This window comes from Myxine glutinosa, chromosome 10, assembly GCF_964187855.1.
Source record: "Myxine glutinosa chromosome 10, kmMyxGlut1.1, whole genome shotgun sequence".
NCBI classification, from domain to species: domain Eukaryota; kingdom Metazoa; phylum Chordata; class Myxini; order Myxiniformes; family Myxinidae; genus Myxine; species Myxine glutinosa.
Window position 1 is genome coordinate 101830240 of NC_136270.1, and position 24643 is coordinate 101854882.

Genomic DNA, 24643 nt, shown 5'->3' on the forward strand with positions numbered 1-24643 from the left:
AAAGACAAAATCAGAATCTGCATTGACCCAAAAGACCTAAACAAGGCAATTAGGAGAGAACACTATTACATTCCAACAGTTGAAGAAGTGGTTGCATCAATGATACCAGGTTCAAAGTATTTCTCTGTACTTGACGCCAAATCCGGATTCTTACAGATCCCGCTCACATATGAGTCCAGTCTTCTCACCACCTTCAACACCCCAATTGGCCGTTTCCGTTAGCTGAGGCTCCCTTTCGGGGTCCGATCCGCTCCTGAAATCTACCAGCGTATCATGGACAACATGCTGGAGGGCATCGAAGGCGCTCGTGCCATAATGGACGACATTTTGGTGGCGGGTAGGACCCCAGAGGAACATGACTCCATCATGCGACAAGTTGTCAACAGAGCTACAGCTTTCAACCTCAAACTCAACTTTGACAAATGTCATGTGAAACAATCATCCGTGAAATATGCAGGGCATATTTTGACAGGGAGTGGTCTGAAACCTGATGATGACAAAGTGAGGGCCGTGAAAGCAATGCCAGAGCCCAAGAACAAAGAAGATGTCCGAAGAATACTTGGCTTCATCCAGTATTTGGCAAAATTTCTACCAGAATTAAGTACAGTGGATGCACCACTTCGTGCCCTATTGCCCAAAGATGTCCTCTTCCATTGGGACAAACCTCAAGCCGAGAGCTTTGAAAAGATGAAACAGTTGTGCTGCAATGCACCGGTGCTGGCCTATTACGACGCCAAGAAAGGCTGTACCATTCAATGTGATGCCAGCAGTTACGCTCTCGGAGGAGTGCTTCTGCAAGATGACCACCCTGTAGCATATACATCCCGTGCGCTCACACTGACTGAGCAGAGATACTCGCAATTGGAGAAGGAAATGTTGGCCATTGTACATGCCTGCAAGAAGTTCCATTACTACATATTTGGGACATCAAACATCACCGTCGAGTCCGACCACAAGCCGTTGCAGTCAATTCACACCAAGCCCCTACTAGCAGCACCTATGAGGCTACAATCAATGCTCCTGAAGTTGCAGCCGTATGACTTGACAATCACGTACAAACCAGGGAAGGACATTCCACTGGGCGACACCCTGAGCCGTGCTAACCTCCCAGATACTACACCAGAGATGGACATTGAGCTAATCAATATGGTAGACTTCATATCAGTGGTGCCGTCTCGCTACGCGCAGTTCCAGCAGAGAACTGCTGAAGAGTTGAATGAACTGCACACCATGGTTCTGAAAGGATGGCCAGACACCAAAGCTGAAACACCTCACAGCATCCGTGCATACTGGCAGTACCGTGACGAGCTGTCGGTGATGGATGGAATTGTTTACAAAGGCATGAGAATCGTTGTACCCACAACAATGCGGCCAGACATGATGCGACAAATACATGGCTCACACATGGGAATCAGCAAATGCAAACAGAGAGCCCGAGAAGCTCTGTTCTGGCCAGGCATGACTGCACAAATTGAAGACGTCGTCAGTGATTGCCCACAGTGCAGTTTGTACCAAAGTCAGCAGCACGCAGAAACTCTGATGCCCCTGAAAACACCTCTGTTACCTTGGATTGAGGTGGCTGCTGATATCTTCGAATATGAAGGGAATCAATACTTACTCACAACCGACTGTTTCTCCAAATTCATCGAGGTGGATGCTCTGACAAACCTCAGCACAGCAGTCACTGTCAACGCCCTCAAATCACAAATGTGTCGACACGGCATCGCAGAGACACTCAGAACAGATAACGGACCTCAGTTCAGCTCGCAAGAATTTTCCCAGTTTTGTGCTGACTATCACATCAATCACCAGACGTCTTCGCCCCGATACCCTCAGTCAAATGGTGCAGCTGAGAGAGCCATACAGACGGTAAAGCGACTCTGGTCTAAGTGCAGTGATAAACATCTGGCCCTCCTTGACTACAGGACCACGCCGCTGGAAAGTTGCAACATGTCACCTGCCACGCTTTGCATGTCTCGCAGACCCCGCAACCTGCTGCCAACCTCTCGTGAGTTGTTGCGTCCAATTACTCTGAACTGTGATGAGGTCAGGAAGAAGCTCGATCAGAGCAAGGAGAAGCAACGGGTCCACCACGACAAACATGTCCAAAGAGACCTGCCCGCCCTCCTCCCAGGTGACCCAGTAAGGATGACTCCACTCCCAGGTACAAACAACTGGCTGCCTGCAACAGTTGTAGCCCATCACAGTGTGCCCAGATCATATATCGTTGAAAGTAATGGCAGGAAGTATCGCCGAAACAGGAAACACCTCCGCCTCTCAACATACGGTGCTCATCAGCCAAGCTCCACAGCACTGACGTATGCAACCCAGCAACCGACCAGACCGACCCCACACTGTGCTACTGCTCCAGCTGGTCTGCCAGCTCCCAGCTCAGCTCAGACCACACAGCACTGCCCGTGCAGCAGCAGCCTGCACTCTACAGCCCGTACAGGGCAACCCTCGCCAGTCACACACACGCCATCCTCTCTGCCGCCTGAACAGGGGCAGAATCCTCTCACCACGAAGTCAGGCCGCGTCATCAACAGACCCAAACATCTAGAGGATTATGTGACAAACTGAGGGCAGACTAACCCTTCTTCTAGCACCTTGTAACTCAGGGTAGTCTACCCCTGTTTTACTGTTGTGACAGTATGTTCTAAATGTTTACACTTATTTTGTTCATGTTCGTTCATGCATCAGCTACATCTTTTATTACTTGCTGTGCCATGCTTCACTTAATTTTCCGTTTGTTGTTTGTCAAAGGGAGATGCGACATAACGCATTATATCATAACGTTATGTTCACGTCATGGTTTACGACATGGTTGTAACATAACGCATTACATCATGACGTTATGTTCACGTCATGGTTTACGGCATGTTCACGACACCATGACGGATAAACGGCAGTCCGTTGGCCCGCCATCTTGTTGACTTGTTTGTGTCTGAATAACCAAACGTTACACGGTGCAGGAGCAAATTTTGGGTAAATGTGCATGTGCAGTCCAAGCTTTGCCCTCTCTTCAACAAATCTACATTCTATACTCACATATAGTGTGGGCAAACAGCGAGTCCAATATAAAATTGACCTGCTAAAGAAAAACATCGATCTAAAAGATTGACTTTGTGGGTTATGATGTCATCTATGGCCAAAAAGAGGGAATGAAGATGAACCTCTGTCTTGCATTGTTAAAACAGACCTGAATATTTTACAGGTTTTTCTCATTACCTTTTTCCACTTTTGCCTTAAAACTCAACTGCCTACGAAAGCTTACACCTTTGTTGTTGGTTGTTGTTGTTGTTGTTGTATAGCCCTGGACAATTCTCTTGAACAAGCCCACGGCACGGAGACAGCCGATTGATCTCCCAGGAGCGACCCAGAGATCCCCCACATCTAGGATGGTTTACGCTCGCGTTCATGAAGTTAGGGCTACAACATTGTTAGAGATAGAGAGAGAGGGAGGGGGAGAGAGAGAGAGAGGGGAAGAGAGGAGAGGAGAGGAGGAGAAGAGAGGAGAAGAATAGAGAAGAGAGGAGAAGAATAGAGAAGAGAAGAGAAGAGAGGAGAGGAGAGGAGAGAAGAGAGGAGAGAAGAGAGGAGAGGAGAGGAGAGGAGAGGAGGAGAAGAGAGGAGAGGAGAGGAGAGAAGAGGGAAGAGAAGAGAGGAGAAGAGAAGAGAGGAGAGGAGGAGAAGAGAGGAGAAGAATAGAGAAGAGAAGAGAAGAGAGGAGAGGAGAGGAGAGGAGAGAAGAGAAGAGAAGAGAAGAGAAGAGAGGAGAGGAGAGGAGGAGAAGAGAGGAGAGGAGAGGAGAAGAGAGGAGAGGAGGAGAAGAGAGGAGAAGAGAGAAGAGAGGAGAGGAGGAGAAGAGAGGAGAGGAGAGGAGAGGAGAAGAGAGGAGAGAAGAGAAGAGAGGAGAAGAGAGAAGAGAAGAGAGGAGAAGAGAGGAGAGGAGGAGAAGACAAGACAAGACACAAGAGGGAAAGGGCCAGTCCATGGTTGCCGATCGGCACTTTAATTGTGACTGCGCTGCCCTGATGAATCCAGGCAGCAGGGAAGAATGGGGAAGATTCGGCCCCCGACTTGTGCTGTTGTTGTCGTTGTTGTTATTGTTGTTGTATAGCCCCGGACAGTTCTCTCGAACAAGCCGGCGGCATGGAGACAGCCGATCAATCTCCTGGGAGCTTTCATGTGTAAGTTTCATGTTATTCCATATTTTCTCTTTTTTTTGAGCAGAGGAAACAAAAAATAAGGGATTGTTAATACAATTTGTAGCGATTCCTTGGATTTTATCATCAGGGCATCAAGTTCAGAGCAAACACCAAACCAACGCACGTAAGATCTCAGCACGAACCATGCACGACATAAGCTGGTGTAGGCCACAAGCTATATGGTATGATGTACTTTACATTTCACATGAGACAGATTATTTCATACATACATACCTTTCAGTACACTCGAGATGATCTTGGATTCATTGGTCTTGTTACCTTTCAAGGTGATAAGGCCCAGAGTATAATCACTGCCTTGTATACACTGGACAGTGCCTTCACCTTCAGTTTCTCTTTGAGGATGGTAATTTTTTTCATTCCCTAGCTTATGAAATGACTTACTTGCCAAGTGCTGGAGGTGAGCAGTTGCAGCTGATGCTTCATCCTGGGGCCTCTTCAGCCATGCTGTCTCAGCTCAGGCCTGGAGAGCTTTACAATGTGAGCCTTGTCGCATTGTCTGGGGATGAGCAAAGCAACCCGCTGAATCTCCAGGCTCGCACGCTTGGTAAGATCTTTATCCCTATAAGCACAGGCATATTTTCTTTATGGCAAAGTAATTGCGGCAATATCACCGAGAAATTATGTTAACTTTATTGCTTTTGTCCTTTTATCACATCGTGGTCCCCTTTATGCTTTTGCTTATTCGTTTTGTTTTTCTTTATTGGGGTTTTGGGAATTTTTTTCAGAAATTATTGGAAATACTTTGGAGGTATATAAGAAAGGCAAGGCAGACATATAATGGTGGGGTAGGTGAGGGGAGTAGCCATTTTGGTTAGATGACACGAGTAAAAAAAAATATCTGAGATTGAGGATACTGGATAAAGTGTGTGTGGAACCTGATTATATATTTTCAGCCTTTCTCATGAACCAGGAACTGCAGGGAACCTATCCACCTTTTCCCCATTGAAAAAAATGCCACAACATTCACGGATTTTCGTCAACATTCACGGGATTTTCCTCAACATTCATGAGATTTTCCTCGACATTCATGGGATTTTCCTCGACATTCACGGGATTTTCCTTTATATTCACGGGATTTTCCTCGACATTCATGGATTTTCCTCAACATTCATGGGATTTTCCTTTATATTCATGGGATTTTCCTCGACATTCATGGATTTTCCTCAACATTCATGGGATTTTCCTTTATATTCACGGGATTTTCCTCGACATTCATGGATTTTCCTCAACATTCATGAGATTTTCCTTTACATTCACGGGATTTTCCTTAACATTCACGAGATTTTCCTCAACATTCATGGGATTTTCCTTTATATTCATGGGATTTTCCTCGACATTCATGGATTTTCCTCGACATTCATGGATTTTCCTCAACATTCACGGGATTTTCCTTTATATTCATGGGATTTTCCTCGACATTCATGAGATTTTCCTTTACATTCACGGGATTTTCCTTTACATTCACGGGATTTTCCTTTACATTCACGAGATTTTCCTCGACATTCATGGGATTTTCCTTTATATTCATGGGATTTTCCTCGACATTCATGGATTTTCCTCGACATTCATGGATTTTCCTCAACATTCACGGGATTTTCCTTTATATTCATGGGATTTTCCTCGACATTCATGGGATTTTCCTCGACATTCATGGGATTTTCCTTTATATTCACGGGATTTTCCTCGACATTCATGGATTTTCCTCAACATTCATGAGATTTTTCTTTACATTCACGAGATTTTCCTCAACATTCACGGGATTTTCCTTTATATTCATGGGATTTTCCTCGACATTCACAGGATTTTCATTTATATTCACGGGATTTTCCTCGACATTCATGGATTTTCCTTGACATTCATGGGATTTTCCTCGACATTCACAGGATTTTCCTTTATATTCACGGGATTTTCCTCAACATTCATGGATTTTCCTCAACATTCATGAGATTTTCCTTTACATTCACGGGATTTTCCTTTACATTCTCTTTGAGGTAAAGGAAATATAATCACGACATACAATCGACATACAATCTCGACATACGATCAAGAGATTTTCCTCAACATTCACGGGATTTTCCTTTATATTCATGGGATTTTCCTCGACATTCATGGATTTTCCTCGACATTCATGGATTTTCCTCAACATTCACGGGATTTTCCTTTATATTCAAGGGATTTTCCTCGAAATTCATGAGATTTTCCTTTACATTCACGGGATTTTCCTTTACATTCACGGGATTTTCCTTTACATTCACGGGATTTTCCTCGACATTCACGAGATTTTCCTCAACATTCACGGGATTTTCCTTTATATTCATGGGATTTTCCTCGACATTCATGGATTTTCCTCAACATTCATGAGATTTTCCTTTACATTCACGGGATTTACCTTTACAATCACGAGATTTTCCTCAACATTCATGGATTTTCCTCAACATTCATGGGATTTTCCTCGACATTCATGGATTTTCCTCAACATTCATGGATTTTCCTCAACATTCACGGGATTTTCCTTTATATTCACGGGATTTTCCTTGACATACATGGATTTTCCTTTATATTCACGGGATTTTCCTTGACATTCATGGATTTTCCTCAACATTCATGGGATTTTCCTTGACATTCACGGATTTTCCTCGACATTCATGGAATTTTCCTCGACATTCACAGATTTTCCTCGACATTCATGGGGATTTTCCTCGACATTCATGGATTCTCCTCGACATTCATCGGATTTTTCTCGACATTCACAGATTTTCCTCAACATTCATGCGATTTTCCTCGACATTTACGGATTTTCCTCGACATTCACGGGATTTTCCTCAACATTCATGGATTTTCCTCAACATTCATGGGATTTTCCTTGACATTCATGGATTTTCCTCGACATTCATGGATTTTCCTCAACATTCACGGGATTTTCCTTTATATTCATGGGATTTTCCTCGACATACATGGATTTTCCTTTATATTCACGGGATTTTCCTCGACATTCATGGATTTTCCTCAACATTCATGGGATTTTCCTCGACATTCACGGATTTTACTCGACATTCATGGAATTTTCCTCGACATTCATGGAATTTTCCTCGACATTCACAGATTTTCCTCAACATTCATGGGGATTTTCCTCGACATTCATGGATTCTCCTCGACATTCATGGGATTTTTCTTGACATTCACAGATTTTCCTCAACATTCATGCGATTTTCCTCGACATTTACGGATTTTCCTCGACATTCACGGGATTTTCCTCGACATTCACGAGATTTTACTTTAGATTCACGGGATTTTCCTCGACATTCACGAGATTTTCTTCAACATTCACTGGATTGTCCTCGACATTCATGGGATTGTACTCGACCCTCCCATCTACTTTCTCAACAATCTTCTTCAAGAAGTTCTGTCACTCAAGCTTTTGGGTCTCACTATCTGCCATGATCTTTCCTGGAAAACCACATTTCCAAGCTGGCCTCCAAAGCCAGTCGCCGACTGGGCATCCTCCGTCGTGCGAAGTCCTTCCTTGGCACACCTGAGCTCCTCACGACATATAAGGCTTTCATCCACAGCTCAATGGAATACTGCTCTCCCCTCTGGGCCGGTGCTCCTGCCTCACACCTAGCTCGTCTTCACGCTGTTGAAACCAAAGCTTTCAGAATCATTGGAATCTCCTGCGATGAAGCTAACTCCGAGGGTCTTTCACTCACTCACCGCAGATAGGTTGATGGTCTTTCTGTCTTCTACGGACTCCTCTCCGGCCTTGCTCCCCCCGCTCTCTCTGTGCTCTGTCCCCCTAATATTCCTACAGGTCGCACAAGATCTGCCTGCAACCCTCTTATGGTTAAACTGCCAAAATCAAGCCTCTGCTCACCTTCACTCCTTCATTCCTCTTTTCTCCCGCCTCTGGAACAAACTCCCTCACTCTCTTCAATCCCACTCCTCCCTCCAGGTCTTTAAAACAGCTGTTCACCACCATCTCTCATCTTCCACCATCCAAAACCTTGATCTTTTCTACCCCCGTTAAAACACCCCAAATCCACCTCTTTCAATCTCCAACTTCTTTCCTGAAATTCCTCGTAGTGTCAATTTGTTTTATACCGTGTACCCTTCCCTCCCCGTCCTCTCCCCCCCCCCCCCCCCACCGGCCCTCCCTCTTCCACAGATCTACCGACGTTCCTGTTCTCTACTGTTGTTGCGCTTGTGTGCTTTCCTCTCTCTCTCTACCCCTCTTGTCTCCCACTCCTTGTATTTATTGTATGTTTTATGGGTCTGTGCCTGACTTTTCCTCGACTGTGTAATGTGTTAGCTCTTACACGAGCCTTGACTCTTTATACCAAAAAAAACCTCCTGGCTCTCAAATAGCTCCTGGACAACCAATTGAATCATTAGTTGGTTGACGTTAAAGACCTCACAGTGTCCTTTCGTGAAGACTAGTTGAGCTATAGATGGCACACTGAACAAATTACAAATTCGTGCTCCAACCTACAGGGGCTACTGCATCAACGGCGCATACACTACCCCCCCCCCTCCCCCCAGCAAATGATGCTACCTGCAGCCATGTGCTGCGTAAGAAAGAAGAAGAAGGAACCAATTAGATGTTTTTTAGTTCCAACAGAATCACCTTCTGAGTGTTCATTTTCCAATGGAATGGCATGTTTGCATTCTTGAATGTAAGCCAAGACTTCCTCATTAATTCTGCCACCAAAGGTGGATGGAGGTTATGTTTTCAACCCTGTCTGTGTGTCTGTTTGTGAACAGGATAACTTAAAAAGTTGTGGACGGATTCAGACGAAATTTGGTGGAAAGGTTGGGTTTTAGGGCAAAAAACGATATATAGCATGATATATCAAAACGTTGTGAACGATATTTGACAAAACTGAGTGGATGAGTTGGTTAGGTGACAAGAACAAGCCGAAGTCCGAATCCAGATCCGGCCTATCAGTGGGATACAAAGAATAAACTGTTCAGCCTGGTGGAGGTGTGCGCTCCACCGAGTTCCCTCCTTGTAGTATTTGTTGCCCTCCTTGAATGTAAAACTTCTTTTAAAGCCACATTTGAATTGCTCGTTCACCGTGTCTGAACCTGTTAACAAACAGACAGCTTTCAGACAAATGTCGTCATTCAAAGCCAACATGAAATTTTGTTATTTTTCATGGTGTAGTGATTATGTCTCACACCTTCATCTGTGCGCAATTTCTGCTTGCACCTTTCCTTTTACCCCATAACCTGTCAATATACGTTAGTTGCAAGATTGCTGACCAACGACTGGCCAAATCGGTTTCATCCACAAAGAGGCTGGAAACAATTAAAAACTTCTGCCCACTACCTGTAGTGCGAGGAAAAGGTTTTATGTAAATGTGGTGCAGGCACGATGGGCCAAATGGCCTTTAACTGTGCCAGAGTTACCCACTGATACATTGTGTGTGACTGGTATGTTGTTGTTTCATATGCAGCCTTTGGCCGCTGGTTGCATCATTTCTCTGGAAGCGCGGTTATGCCGCTGATGCAGTGCCCCAATTACCAGCAAGCTGGTACTCAATTTGCCAACCTCGGAAGGATGACAGGCCGAGTGAACCCCCCTGGCGTTAATTCAACGATCGACTGGGATTCGAACCCAGGATCCCAAGCCGGCACCCTAACCGCTAAGCCGGCACCCTAACTGCTAAGCCGGCACCCTAACCGCTAAGCCGGCACCCTAACCGCTAAGCCGGCACCCTAACCGCTAAGCCGGCACCCTAACCGCTAAGCCGGCACCCTAACCGCTAAGCCGGCACCCTAACCGCTAAGCCGGCACCCTAACCGCTAAGCCGGCACCCTAACCGCTAAGCCGGCACCCTAACCGCTAAGCCGGCACCCTAACCGCTAAGCCGGCACCCTAACCGCTAAGCCGGCACCCTAACCGCTAAGCCGGCACCCTAACCGCTAAGCCGGAACCCTAACCGCTAAGCCGGAACCCTAACCGCTAAGCCGGCACCCTAACCGCTAAGCCGGCACCCTAACCGCTAAGCCGGCACCCTAACCGCTAAGCCGGCACCCTAACTGCTAAGCCGGCACCCTAACCGCTAAGCCGGCACCCTAACCGCTAAGCCGGCACCCTAACCGCTAAGCCGGCACCCTAACCGCTAAGCCGGCACCCTAACCGCTAAGCCGGCACCCTAACCGCTAAGCCGGCACCCTAACCGCTAAGCCGGCACCCTAACCGCTAAGCCGGCACCCTAACCGCTAGTCCGGCACCCGAGCCGCTAGGCCGGCACCCTAGCCGCTAAGCCGGCACCCTAACCGCTAAGCCGGCACCCTAACCGCTAAGCCGGCACCCTAACCGCTAAGCCGGCAGCCTAACCGCTAAGCCGGCACCCTAACCGCTAAGCCAGCACCCTAACCGCTAAGTCGACACCCTAACCGCTAAGCCGACACCCTAACCGCTAACCCAGCACCCTAACCGCTAAGCCGACACCCTAACCGCTAACCCAGCACCCTAACCGTTAAGTCGACACCCTAACCGCTAAGCCAGCACCCTAACCGCTAAGTCGACACCCTAACCGCTAAGCCGCTACCCTAACCGCTAAGCCGGCACCCTAACCGCTAAGCCAACACCCTAACCCCTAAGCCAACACCCTAACCACTAAGCCAACACCCTAACCGCTAAGCCAACACCCTAACTGCTAAGCCAACACCCTAACCACTAAGCCGGCACCCTAACCTCTAAGCCGACACCCTAACCACTAGGCCGACACCCTAACCACTAAGGCAACATCCTAACCGCTAAGACAACACCCGAACTGCTTCGCCAACACCCTAACCGCTAAGCCGACACCCTAACCGCTAAGCTGGCACCCTAACCGCTAAGACGGCACCCTAACCGCTAAGCCGGCACCCTAACCGCTAAGCCAACACCCTAACTGCTAAGCCGACACCCTCACCGCTAAGCCGGCACCATAACCGCTAAGCCGGCACCATAACCGCTAAGCCGGCACCATAACCGCTAAGCCGGCACCCTAACCGCTAAGAGGGCACCCTAACCGCTAAGCCGGCACCCTAACCGCTAAGCCAAGACCCTAACTGCTAAGCCGGCACCATAACAGCTAAGCCAACTCCATAACCGCTAAGCCGGCACCCTAACCCCTAAGCCGGCACCATAACCGCTAAGCCAGCATGCTAACCGCTAAGCCGGCACCCTAACCGCTAAGCCGGCACCCTAACCGCTAAGCCGGAACCATAACCGCTAAGCCGGCACCCTAACCGCTAAGCCAGCACCCTAACCACTAAGTCGACACCCTAACCGCGAAGCCGGAACCATAACCGCTAAGCCGGCACCATAACCGCTAAGCCAACACCCTAACCGCTAAGCCGGCACCATAACCGCTAATCCGGCACCATAACTGCTAAGCTGGCACCCTAACCGCTAAGCCGGCACCATAACCGCTAAGCCGGCACTATAACCGCTAAGCCAACACCCTAACCGCTAAGCCGGCACCATAACCGCTAAGCCGGCACCCTAACCGCTAAGCCGGCACCCTAACCGCTAAGCCGGCACCCTAACTGCTAAGCCGGCATCATAACCGCTAAGCCGGCACCATAACCGCTAAGCCGGCACCATAACCGCTAAGCCGGCACCCTAACCGCTAAGCAGGCACCATAACCGCTAAGCCGGCACAATAACCGTTAAGCCGGCACCGTAACCGCTAAGCCGGAACCCTAACCGCTAAGCCGGCACCATAACCGCTAAGCCGGCACAATAACCACTAAGCCGGCCCCATAACCGCTAAGCCGGCACCATAACCGCTAAGCCGGCACCCTAACTGCTAATCCGGCACCCTAACCGCTAATCCGGCACCCTAAACGCTAAGCCGGCACCCAAACTGCTAAGCCGGCATTCTAACCGCTAAGCCAACACCCTAACTTCTAAGCCGGCACCATAACCGCTAAGCCACACCCTAACCGCTGAGCCGGCACCCTAACCGCTAAGCCGGCACCCTAACCGCTAAGCCGGCACCCTAACCGCTAAGCCGGCACCCTAACCGCTAAGCCGGCACCCTAACCGCTAAGCCGGCACCCTAACCGCTAAGCCGGCACCCTAACCGCTAAGCCGCACCCTAACCGCTAAGCTGGCACCCTAACCGCTAAGGCGGCACCCAAACCGCTAAGCCGCACCCAAACCACTAAGCCGCACCCTAACCGCTAAGCCGCACCCTAACCGCTAAGCCGCACCCTAACTGCTAAGCCGCACCCTAACCGCTAAGCCGCACCCTAACCGCTAAGCCGGCACCCAATCCGCTAAGCCGGCACTCTAACCGCTAAGCCAACACCCTAACCGCTAAGCCGGCACTCTAACCGCTAAGCCAACACCCTAACCGCTAATCCGGCACCTTAACCGCTAAGCCGCACCCTAACCGCTAAGCCAGCACCAGGTTTTGTGATTGGTATGATAAATTGAACTTATAAACCATTTTTTAAAATGCCTCTTCGTTTGTTTGTATTTTGTTGTGTTTTCAGGGCAACCGCTCAACGAAGAGATGTTCACCTTTGAAACAACTGACTCAATAATATCCATCCTCTGGGAACCAAATCCGAACATTATGATTCAGGTGCGCCCACTCGATGAGATCCGGTAACGTACTCAAACTTTTGAGGCAACCTGCATAATTTAAGGCCCAAGGGAAAGTGATCTGTGAACTCAAAATAGCATTTGCTTGTAAATTTATTCATGTTTCGGCTTTTATTTCACTGTGAAAAGTACCTTCTGTATCATTAGCGTTATCCTCCAATCACAATTGGTCTAACCCGCCAATATCAGGTTGACCTTGAACTTGAAGTTACAAGCATCAAGTTCAAGGTCAACGTGAACATCTCAATGTGAACTTGAAGTTCTAAGTTTCAAGTGTCCATGATCTTTTCTACCCCTATTAATCTAATCCCCCTCACCCTAAAGCCCTTCTCCTTCCAAATATCCTTCCAAATATCATCGTGTCTTCCCCATTCATCCCCACAACTATCGTTTGGCCAAGTTTCCTTCTATTTTGTCCTTTAGCTCCGCGGACAGTGTCCCCCCTCTGTCCAGTTACGTCCAGATCCGCTCATTGTTCTAGTTCTTCCTCCGTATACCAAAAAAATCCTTAGGACAGACAGAAAATGGCTCCATTCTCTGAGTTGCAGGTGCTGATTGATGATGGATTGGGAATCAAGTCCCCTCTGGAGGTGAACGAGACTTCCGGTCACCTGGTATTCGAGGACCTACAACCCGGAAGTACCTACATCATCACCATCACCATCATCTTGCATGGAACACAACGCAGCCCACCAGTAATCAAACACATTACAACTGGTAAGTCAGCAGTTAGTGCAGTCGAAATGGTGGTGGGTGTAAAGGGTGTGCGAGAGGGTGGTGGCCTGTGTCGTAGGATTGTCATCAGGAAAATATCTTGTGGTGGCGTTGTCTCATTTTAAGTACTGTACGTTCCAAGTCAAACAGGCACTTTTATCCAATCAGGAAACGATCTGGCACAAGTAACTATGAAATTGTTTGGAAAGCTTAAGGGACGCGGCCTTTCCCCTTTCACAACCGACATTTGGCTTTAAAAGTTGTCTTTCTTGTAGATGCTAAACTATTCCTGCACAATGTCAAATAGACGATGTTTACAGTTTGTACACCCAAAGTATGTGTTGCTTTTCCTTTCCAAAGCTCGGTTGACGACGGTGAAAGAAATGATCCTTGGAAAAGATCCTCTTTACACCTCGAAGGAAACGGAGTCGCGTGAACCAGGTGAGTGATTTATCTTGACCGTCAGCCATTGATACCGAGGCCTTTCCTCTTCACCGTCGCATCACTCTACCCTGTCGAAGGCAACGTTTCGACCATGTTTTCTCCACACCAAGGCACACTGAGAAATGAGGATGTGCACAAGGAAGGGGGAGTTAATAAAAGACAGATTGTTCCAGCATTTTCCACTCGGCCAGCCAACATGGTGGCAATCGCTAAAATGTTTAGGCCTTGCAAGCTTTACACCCACTCTGCTTTGTAATTTATTTTTCACTAGTATTACTAGTACATATAATTAGCTTTTTAAAGTCATATTCATTCGCTTGTAAATATCATCACATAACTTTCCTCTGATCTACGCCGTCCTTTTCATACATAGATCCTTGGCCACCAATGGCCCTGCGTTTCACCGAGGTCGAACCGGATTCATTCCTCGTGTCCTGGGATCCACCGGTTTCTGGACCCCCTGACCACTATCGGCTACGCTATGCACCTCGTTACACTACTGTGGATCCAGCCGAATTGATCATTCCTGGGAGCGTCGCCTCCATCATGCTCACAGGTGACCTTTCGCTCATCACAAGGACCCTTTGCCATGCAGAGAGAGTTCTCTTCGATCTGAAACGAGATCCTATTGCCTGCAATCATCTTGTTATGAAAGAGTGAAAGCCAGCTTAACATATGTGCAAAGATGATATGATGTATGGATTATTTTGCTCCATGATCCTCTGATCCAGTAAAGTGATATTGAAGAAGAAGAAGAATAAATTGCAACACAAGCGTGTAAGTCAAGTGAGCCCTGCTATACTTACATTTTACGACCGATGCGAGTAGCGTAGCGAAACTGTAAAACATGTGGGACATCTGAGGCCTGTCAAGTGCACGCTTCAAAGGCTTATGCTGAGTCGTTAGGGTGAGGCTTTTATGTTGTGCCTTTACAGCATGGTGTTGGGCTAGCAGCTAGGGTGCCGGCTTAGGATCCTAGGATCCTGGGTTTGAATCTCGGTCGATCGCCGAATTAATGCCAGGGGGGTTGACTCAGCCTGATCATCCTTCCGAGGTCGGCTAATTGAGTACCAGTTCACTGGTAATTCCCTGTTTGTCGTTGAAGGCGGCAAAAAGGGTTGGCGTCAGGAAGGGCATCCGGCCGTAAAACATTGCTTCAAAAAGGGGACCAAAAAACAACTACCACTGGTCCCCGAAAAGGCCAACCCCCGCTTTGCGGGGAAAAATGGCCTCTAAACGGTGTTTTTTTTCCCTTTTCTTTACAGCATTATGAAATTGCAGGCAGTGTCATCTAAGGTTGAAGAGAATAACCGAGTGTAAAATGAATCGCCATCGCCAATTTGAAAACAAGTGAAAACAAGTACAGATACATTCAAAGTACACCAACCCCATGCCAACTAAATAAATATCCTCCAGCGCGGCAATACCGGAACGCAGTTCATAGAGACTATATTGGGTTGGAGAGGTGTACAATAATTGATTGATTAATTGCATAATTAAAATCAATAAATGATCATAAAATATTTTCGCAATCAATTGGCTAATAGTATACCTAAACCACCACCGTTTCATCCGAATCTGTAACTTAAAAAAAATTAATTAATAAAGACATTAATCGAATAATGAAATAATTAATCGATTAATTGATTAATCAATAAACCAAAAATAGCCTTTTCAGCCAAATCACTTGGTCATTGTCATTTCCAAATATCAGCTTCTTAGCTCAAAAGGTGCCTGAGATAATGCCCAGATGAGAAAGAAAATAAATAAGTACTTAATTAATCGATAATAATTAAATGACTAATCAATTAATTGGTTCATCAAAAAAAAACGTTTTGCCAAAGCACTTGCTCACTATTGTGCCAAAATTTCAGCTTCCTAGCTCAAAGGATGGCTGAGATATCGCCCGGACAAGCAAACAAACAAGCAAACAAACGGAGTGAAAACTGAGTACTCCCTTTCAGCATGCGTCATTGCCGGGTCCCCTTTGGTGCCCGGCAATGACGTTATGGAGCGCCTGGAGATGGCATAGGAAAGGTGCGGTGTACAATATTGTAAATTTCATGGCACGTTAGGTGAAGAGCATTTGACCAAAACAGAAACCCACATTTCATTCGTTCACATTCACGATGTTGCCGCTGGTGTGAATCATTGCTGTGGGTGCAGCTGTACTCCTGATACACAGGAAGGGACATGGTACTACTTTACAAAATTGAAGGTGAAGTTGTAATCTATGTAATCTAACTACAGAATGGTAAATAGATAGAATACATTCCACTCACACCAACAACAACAGCATGTGCACCAATTCTCACCAATTAGAGAGGTTGATAAGTTTACATATCTAGGGTGCATGGCTACTTTGAAATGTGGATGTCAAAGAGGTATAACACCAAAACTAAGCTGAGGATCTTTGTCAGCAATGTGAAGTCAGCCCTCCCATTTGGATGTGAATCTTGGAAAATCACCAAATAAATCGCATCCAAACTGGAGTCTTTCATATACAGCGGCGATAAGAAAAGCTTGAGAATCTTCTGGCATGACATGACTAGTAGGAAAGAGGTTGAAAGGTTATCAGGGAGAGAAACACCATAGAAGAGAGCAAAATTAGGAGGTGGAGATTAATTGGTCATTAATTAATTAATTTAATTGGTCTGGATTAATGGGATTAATTGGTCACTTCCGCTTCTGGTTCCTCCGGTGAGGAAGCGTCCTTCCGAGCTCACCACGTCATCAAAGTTAAATATTTTTCCCAATCGTGTCTTTGTCAAATTTCCACTGGTTATTTTACTGTGTATGTGTTACTGTGTGTTTCTAGTTAGATCTTGGTTTGTAGATCGTGCAAACTTGTGTGTAAATAGTCGCTTTGTTCGCACCGCATCTGGGGCCTGTCCCTTGAGGCTTCCCTCGCCTCGTCGGTATTTTGTAAATTTAAGTTAGTCTCTACTTTTTCTTCTACATCTCCAGCCGATACTCACCTTTCCAATTCTAGTTTCCACCATACTCATTCAACCCTTTCTCCTTCTTGCTCAGATCCATGCCCTCACTAAAGGGGAATTTTCCCAGATAGTTTTTCATGGTTTTGTTTTAAAATGTTGAAACTGTCCCCTGCAGTGTTGTATTCAGTGGTATATTACAACATGCTCTTCTTCACCCTATTTAAAAGGCTTTCTTCAATTTCCTTCAAATCATTCCATTTAAAAAAAAAATTCAATCTGTAACTGTTCTTCCTTTCTATATTCTCTAAGCTTACCTAAATTCCACCCCTCCTATAACATTTTCAAATGGATCTCTGACTTGAAAATCACAATAAACCCAGTTTGTAATAAATGTTAGTTTTTCATTAATCGTCCAACACTTTCTAAACTCCCCCATCACCCCTCCCCTCCTAAACACCCGCCTAATCTCTACCCTCCTAAACTCCCTCTCACCCCTCCCCTTCAAAACTCCCCCATCACCCCTCCCCTCCTAAACTCCCTCTCGCCCCTCCCCTCCAAATATCCCCTCACCCCTCCCCTTCTAATCCCTCTCTCACCCTCCCCTTCAAAACTCCCCCCTCACCGTCCCCTTCAAAACTCCCCCTTCATCCCTTCCCTTCAAAACGCCCCCCTTACCCCTCCCCTTCAAATCCCCCATACCATTTTCTCCAATTCTCCAATTCTCCCCTCTCCCCCCCTGCCTCCTCAAAGCTGCCTCCTCCTCGCTTCCTCTCCCTTCCAACTCATACCTCCACCTCCTCCAACCTTCTACTTTGCTCTGCCCCCCCCCCCCCTCCTCAAGCAACACCTCACTGTGCCTCATCCCATCACCATCAAACCTTTTGTCCTCATCCTTTCCATTCTTCTAGCTTTTCTTACTGCAATCTCTGACACACAAGCAACAGCTCTCCCTACCTCCCCCTCTCCCACCTCATCTTACCCTACCCCTCCCCTGTCCTGTACTCGATGCTCCCCCTCCATCTTCCTTAACGGTATGGACCTGAAACATCCGGGGCCTTCGCTCAAACCCGATTGATCTCTCCATACAGGTTGCTTCTGACAAACCAGACTTGATCTGCTTAACAGAAACTTTCCTCCTTCAAGATGTCTCTGATTCCTTAATATCTCTCCCTGATTACTCCCTCCTCCGGTATGATATACATGAGCCTCACCTGAGTGGTGGGGTTGCTATCTTTATCAAAAACTCTCTTCTTCACTCCCCATGCACTGCCCTCTCTCCACCCCACCCTCAGGAGTAACTCTGGCTATGGCTTCCTCTCCGCTCCCACCTTTTGTTCATATGTGTTCTGTACCGTCCTCCAAACAGTGATGACTCCATTTACATCTCGATGTCTGACAACATGGACCAACTTCTATCAACTCATCCAAACTCTCTCTTCCTCATATGCGACGAATTCAACTGTCATCACGCCAGGCTGGGTGTGGGTTCCTCTCTCACCAGCCACGGCACATCAGCCAAAGGACTTCTGCAACTCACTGGGACTGACACAATCTGTCAATTTACCAACCTGGATCTCAGTCAATGGAGTATCTTCGTTTCTAGACTTGGTTATGACTAACTTCCCTGAAAATGTGTGCTACTCCTCTTCTGCTCCAATCGGTTCATCAGATCATTTGCTTGTTAAAGTGGACATCTCTCCGGTCATTCTCAGAGAGCCTCCTCAGCGTTGACGAGTCTGGCATTTCACTCAGGCTGACTGGCACGGTCTTCAAGCAGCCATTAAACTTCTGGACTAGTCTCCCATCTCGACTGCCTCTGACATCAACTCTTCCTGGGAATTCTTCCAAAGTAAACTGCTCTCTCTCATGCACATATATATCCCATCTCGTCTTCAGTTGTCATACCCTTCCTCCCGTCCATGGTACAGTGAAGCTTGTGGTGAGGCAGTGTTATCATGGAAGGCAAATCAAACTGAAGGTAATCTCATTTCCTTTCACAAAGCTCGGAACAAGTGTGTGTCTACCCTCAGGAGAGCCAGGAAACAATATCTTTCTACTCTCAAGAATGAACTCTCAAACCTGTTCCCTTCCTCCAAATCCTGGTGGTGTCTGGTCAAATCTGTTTCTGGCATTTATTCCCCCTCCATCCCCTCCCTCACCTCAAATGGCTGCACAGTTGACACTGCACGTGAAAAAGCCGAATGCCTCAACTCTGTGTTTGTCTCAAAATATTGTGTCCCAAACCCATCACTCTCTGTACCCAACTTACCTAGTCGAACCCAGCTGCTCCTGGACTTTGTGTCCTTCTCTCCTGACAAGGTGGAGAAGTTTCTGTCAAACCTCGACTCTGATTCTGCAACTGGACCAGACGGTATCAACCCACCAGTCCTAAAATCCTGCTCTGCAGCTCTATCTCACCCTCTCTCTGTTCTTTTCACCCTCTCTTTTGCTCAAGGTCATCTGCCAGCATCTTGGAAATCAGCAAACATCACCGCTTTACACAAAAAGGTGCAAAAACAGATCCTTGCAACTACAGACCAATCAGCCTTCTCCCAATTACCAGCAAAGTCATGGAATCCATCATTGCTTCTGACATCAAATCCGTCCTCTTCTCCAATGGCTTGATTTCAGATCATCAATTTGGATTCAGACCAGGTCTCTCTACTCTGGACATGCTGCTTCTGCTGTCTCAACAATGGATGGAGGTCTTCAATGTCAAACAGGAAATTAGAGCTGTCTCCCTTGACATATCTCATGCATTCGATATGGTCTGGCACCCCGCCCTGCTCACCAAACTCTCCTCCTTTGGTATCCATGTAAACCTCCACGCATGACTTGCAGCATGGCATGGCATTGCTTGCATCCTCTCTGGTCGCAGTCAATGTGTGGCCATGAATGGAATTCTCTCATCTCCCTCTTCCTGTCCAGGCTGGAGTTTCTCAAGGCAGTGTTCTGGGCCCTGTGCTTTTTTTTGGTATTCATTAATGATCTCTCTGACTCTCTGGAAAATCCTCGCTATCTCTTTGCTGATGACTCCACTCTCTGCCGCTCCATATCTCAACCCTCAGATCGGCAGGCTGCAGCCTCTTCACTCTCTGCAGACCTGGATAAAATCGCAGACTGGTCAAACAAGTGGAACATGTCTTTCAATCCTGACAAATCTCACACTCTTATTATGTCTCTCTGTAAACACCATCTGGACAAACCTCCCATCTACTTTCTCAACAATCCTCTCGAATAAGTTCTGCCACTTAAGCTTTTGGGTCTCACTCTGCCATGATCTTTCCTGGGAAAACCACATTTCCAAGCCGGCCTCCAAAGCCAGTCGCCGACTGGGCATCCTCCGTCATGCGAAGTCCTTTCTGGGCACACCTGAGCTCCTCACCACATACAAAGCTTTCATCCGCATCTCAATGGAATACTGCTTTCCCCTCGGGGCTGGTGCTTCTGCATCACACCTAGCTCGGCTTCAGGCTGTTGAAACCAAAGCATTCAGAATCATTGGTATCTCCCGTGATGGAGCTGATTCTGAGGGCCTGTCACTCGCTCACCACAGGCAGGTTGGTGGTCATTCTGTCTTCTACCGACTCCTCTCCGGCCTAGCTCCCCCTGCTCTGTCTGTGCCCTGTTACCCCAAATATTCCTTCAAGATGCTCAAGATCTATCGTCAACCCTCTTCTGGTGAAACTGCCAAAATCAAGACTCTCTGCTCACCTTCACTCTTTCATTCCTCTTTTCTCCCGCCTCGGGCGCAATCTCCCACACTTTCTTCAATCCCACTCCTCCCTCCAGGTCTTTAAAACAGCTGTTCACCACCATCTCATATCTTCCCCCATCCAAAACCTTGATCTTTTCTAACCCGATTAATACACCCCAAATCCGTCTCTTTCAATCTACAACTTCTTTCCTGAAATTCCTAGTAGTGTTCATTTGCTTTATACCGTGTACCCCTTCCCCTCTCCCCCAGCCCTCTCCCTTCCACAGATCTACTGACTTCCTTGTTCTATACTGTTGTTGTGCTTGTAGGCTTTCCTCTCTCTCCCCCTCTTGTCTCCCGCTCCCTTCATTGTATGTTTTATGTGTCTGTGCATGTTTTCATGTTTAATGTGTTTGCTCTTACACAAGCCTCGATTCTGTATACAAAGAAAAAAAAAGTGTCACGCATGGCGGATCAAGATATACCGAAAAGAGCAACATGCCAAGAAGGAGAAGGGTTGGAGAGCCAAGAGAGACCTGGCGATATACCGTCAGGAAGGAAATTAAAGGAATGAAGGTCACCTAGAATAAAAATGGGACATGGGCCCAAGAACATGGATGAAAGTTCATAAGAAGTTCCATATGCCAGGCGGCTAATAAGCAATACAGATTATATAGAAGGCGATATCACACTCATTGTTTTCTTTATTTTGGGCAGATGATGAGTGATGTATGCACCTCCTCTGCCTTTTAATCATGTAATAATTCTTTAAAATCCCATCAGTTTCACTCTCTAATCCCACTCACTCAAATCTGTGCTTATAAAACTGTAATAAGAATAAGGTCCAAAACAGACATCGAGAATTTTTTTTTTTTTTTTTGGATACTGAATCGAGTCTCGTGAAAGAGCTAACATTTATTTCACAAACAAATCAACCAGACAAACAAAACACACAAAAAGAGGGAGCGGAAGACAAGATGGGGAGAGAAGGGGAAGCACACAATCACAACATTTGAGAGCAGGGAGAAGTGTGGGAGGGAGAGGGCTTGGGGGCAGGAGGCGTGGGAGGGGGAGGGTGGGGGGGAGAGGTATAAAACACAAGGGGACCGAAATTAGCGGGGGTAGAAAATATCAAGGTTTTGGATGGGGGAGGATAAGAGATGGTGGTGAACAGCTGTTTTAAAGACCTGGAGGGTGCAGTGGGATTGAAGAGAGTGAGGGAGTTTGTTCCAGAGGCGGAGAAAAGATGACGTTGATGACGATGACGATGATGATGAAAAGATGATGACGCTCAAACAGAACATACCAGTGTAGTACATCATCACCATCATGTGATAATGCTCATCATCACATCATCCATCTTCCGGTGGTAAAACGGCCTAAGCATTGTTGATTCCTTCTAACTTACACGTGCTTTATTTAGGTGTCTGCCTGACGACATGGCCTGCATGAGCTGCAATATTGGTGTTTATGTCCATATGCCATATATATGTCCATATGTCCAACCATATGTCCATTTATGTCCATATGTCCAACCCTGGTGTTGGGCTAGCGGCTAGGGTGTCAGCTTAGGATCCTAGGATCCTGGGTTCGAATCCCGGTCGATCGCTGAATTAACGCCAGGGGGGTTGACTCAGCCTGTCATCCTTCCGAGGTCGGCTAATTGAGGACCAGTTCACTGGTAATTCCCTGTTTGTCGTTAAAGGCGGCAAAAAGGGTTGGCGTCAGGAAGGGCATCCGGCCGTAAAACATTGCTTCAAAAAGGGGACCGAAAAACAACAACAACCACGGTTCCCGAAAAAGGCCAACCCCCGCTTGCGGGGAAAAATGGCCTCTAAAGGTGGTTATTATATATATATATTGTGAGGGGCCATAGTATTAGCATGACGATGTACTTTACCATTCTGCTGTGTCTGCGAGGAATTACTTCACGGCCAAAGACGTTGAAAACCTGCAGTGGCTATAGTCAGGAGCCCCGACTTAAAATGCAATCAAACCACTCTGGAACATTCTGGAACACCACCTGAGGGCCAGCAAAACGAAGTCCGCCACTGTACTTGTACTTCCTCTGAAGGAGGAATGGTGTGATATTACAGTGGACGTATACCAACGTTTGGTACAATGGGCTAGGAACACTCTATAACAAATTTAAGCTGGCAGAATAGCTTACATGTGCGTACATTCCTCTTGAGCTGTCTAGCCTGGGTTAGAATCTCTTCCCAGGTGAATATGGTCACCCTGCTGCTCCTAATGCAGGAAGGTACATCAATGTGTGCACCATCCATTGGAAGGAAGTTAAGCCGGAAGACCCATCTGCCACCAGTGATAGGTGGTGGACTTTAAAGATCCCAGAGTGTCTTTAGTGAAGATGAGGCCTGTTACTGATGGCATCCTGGCCAAATTACAAATTGCCGCCCTGACTGACTACAAGGGAGGCAACGGCAAACTATCCAAGGTAACCCTTGCCTAGCAACTGTTTTGGCAGCACCGACACTCTGGTAGGATTATGGTACGTTGATGATGCATGATGATTACAAATCAAATATATACGGTTCAGCACTGACCCTCTTATTCTCTTATTGTCCAAACACTTTTGTTAATATTGTTACGGTCGTGGATTTTGGGTTTATTACGAGGGGAGGCCTCGGTTCCTCCAGGACTACCGGACCTGAGGGTACCAAGCGAGGATAACTCCACGACCCGGCGGGTTACTGATCAACTGCAAATGCACAAACGCCAATTATTTGTCTACCATATCCCCCAGGATCCTCTGTCCGATTACCATTTACCATAGGAGGATGTGGTTGATTGATTCTTTCTCTCCTCCCGGACACGTGCTTGTTCGCTCTCCTCCTCATCTCGGCTTGTGCCCCGCCCCCTGTATCTCGTTTTCTGACGCCTCTGCTCCTTCTTTCTCAAATCCACGTTCTCGCTTGGAGACTTTTCCCGGATTGTTTTTCATGGTTTTCATGGTTCTGTTTGGATATTGTTGGAATATGTTTAAACCGCAGTCGTGATGCTGACGCCCCCCCCCCCCTCCCCCCAGAATCTCCATGTTTTAAACGTTTCCCAGTGTGTACCCTGGTCAGAATAGGTACACCGTATCCCTGCGTGTCGTAAGAGACGACTAAGAGGGTTGGCGTCAGGAAGGGCATCCGGCCATAAAAACATTGCCTCAAAAAGAGAACCATGACAATTACAACTACATATGGGCAGGGTGCAGCCCGAAGTGGAGATCGGTTTCTGAGGTTTGGGACATGGAATGTAGGGGACAATGACAGGGAGATCAGGAGAAGTGGTGGAAGTATTGGTCAGAAGAAGAGTGGACATATGTTGTGTGCAAGAGACGAGATGGAAGGGAAGTGGTGTGAGAATGGTGAAGAGTAGGCAGGGACAGAAATACAAGTTGGTGTGGCAAGGGTGCCCGGAGGGCGTGAATGGTGTTGGTGTCCTGTTTTCTGAGGAGTTTGTAGACAGTGTGGTGAGTGTGACTAGAGTGAGTGATAGGTTGATGATGGTGAAAATGATGATTGGAAAGCTCTTGGTGAACGTCATCTCGGGATATGCTCCGCAGGTTGGTCGAAGCGATGAAGAGAAGGACAAGTTCTGGTGTGCGATAGACAAGCTGATGGAAAACGTGAAAGACGAGGAAGTTGTTGTGGTGGGAGGAGACCTGAATGGACATGTGGGAAGGAGTATGGATGGTTTTGAGGGAGTTCATGGGGGTTACGGATATGGTGTGAGAAATGGAGAAGGTGAAAGGATTTTGGAGTTTGCTGATGGAGCTGATTTGTTGATTTGTAATACTCAGTTCCAGAAAGAGGACAATAAGCTTGTTACATACACGTCAGGTGGGTCGACGACAACCGTTGACTACCTGATGGTGCGTAGGCGAGATAGGGGGCACCTCCGGGACACAAAGGTGATCCCGGGGGAGGAGGCTGTTTCACAGCACCACTTGGTTGTCTGCGACATAAGGGTGAAAGGTGCGAGGAGAGCTCGGCGGGTGAAGTAC

The 24643-nt window shown here is 47.0% G+C and overlaps 1 protein-coding gene across 2 annotated transcripts in view; it reads left to right on the forward strand.

The window, feature by feature from the left end:
* The window catches only part of LOC137433894 (fibronectin), a 270389-nt gene that overhangs the window by 134449 nt on the left and 111297 nt on the right, over window positions 1-24643 (forward strand). For both annotated transcript variants that reach the window (XM_078785942.1, XM_078785943.1), the window contains 5 exons: window positions 4594-4773; window positions 12723-12814; window positions 13383-13551; window positions 13909-13989; window positions 14366-14548. In XM_078785942.1, the coding sequence (XP_078642068.1) occupies window positions 4594-4773; window positions 12723-12814; window positions 13383-13551; window positions 13909-13989; window positions 14366-14548 (705 nt within the window). The remainder of the gene's footprint in view (window positions 1-4593; window positions 4774-12722; window positions 12815-13382; window positions 13552-13908; window positions 13990-14365; window positions 14549-24643) is intronic.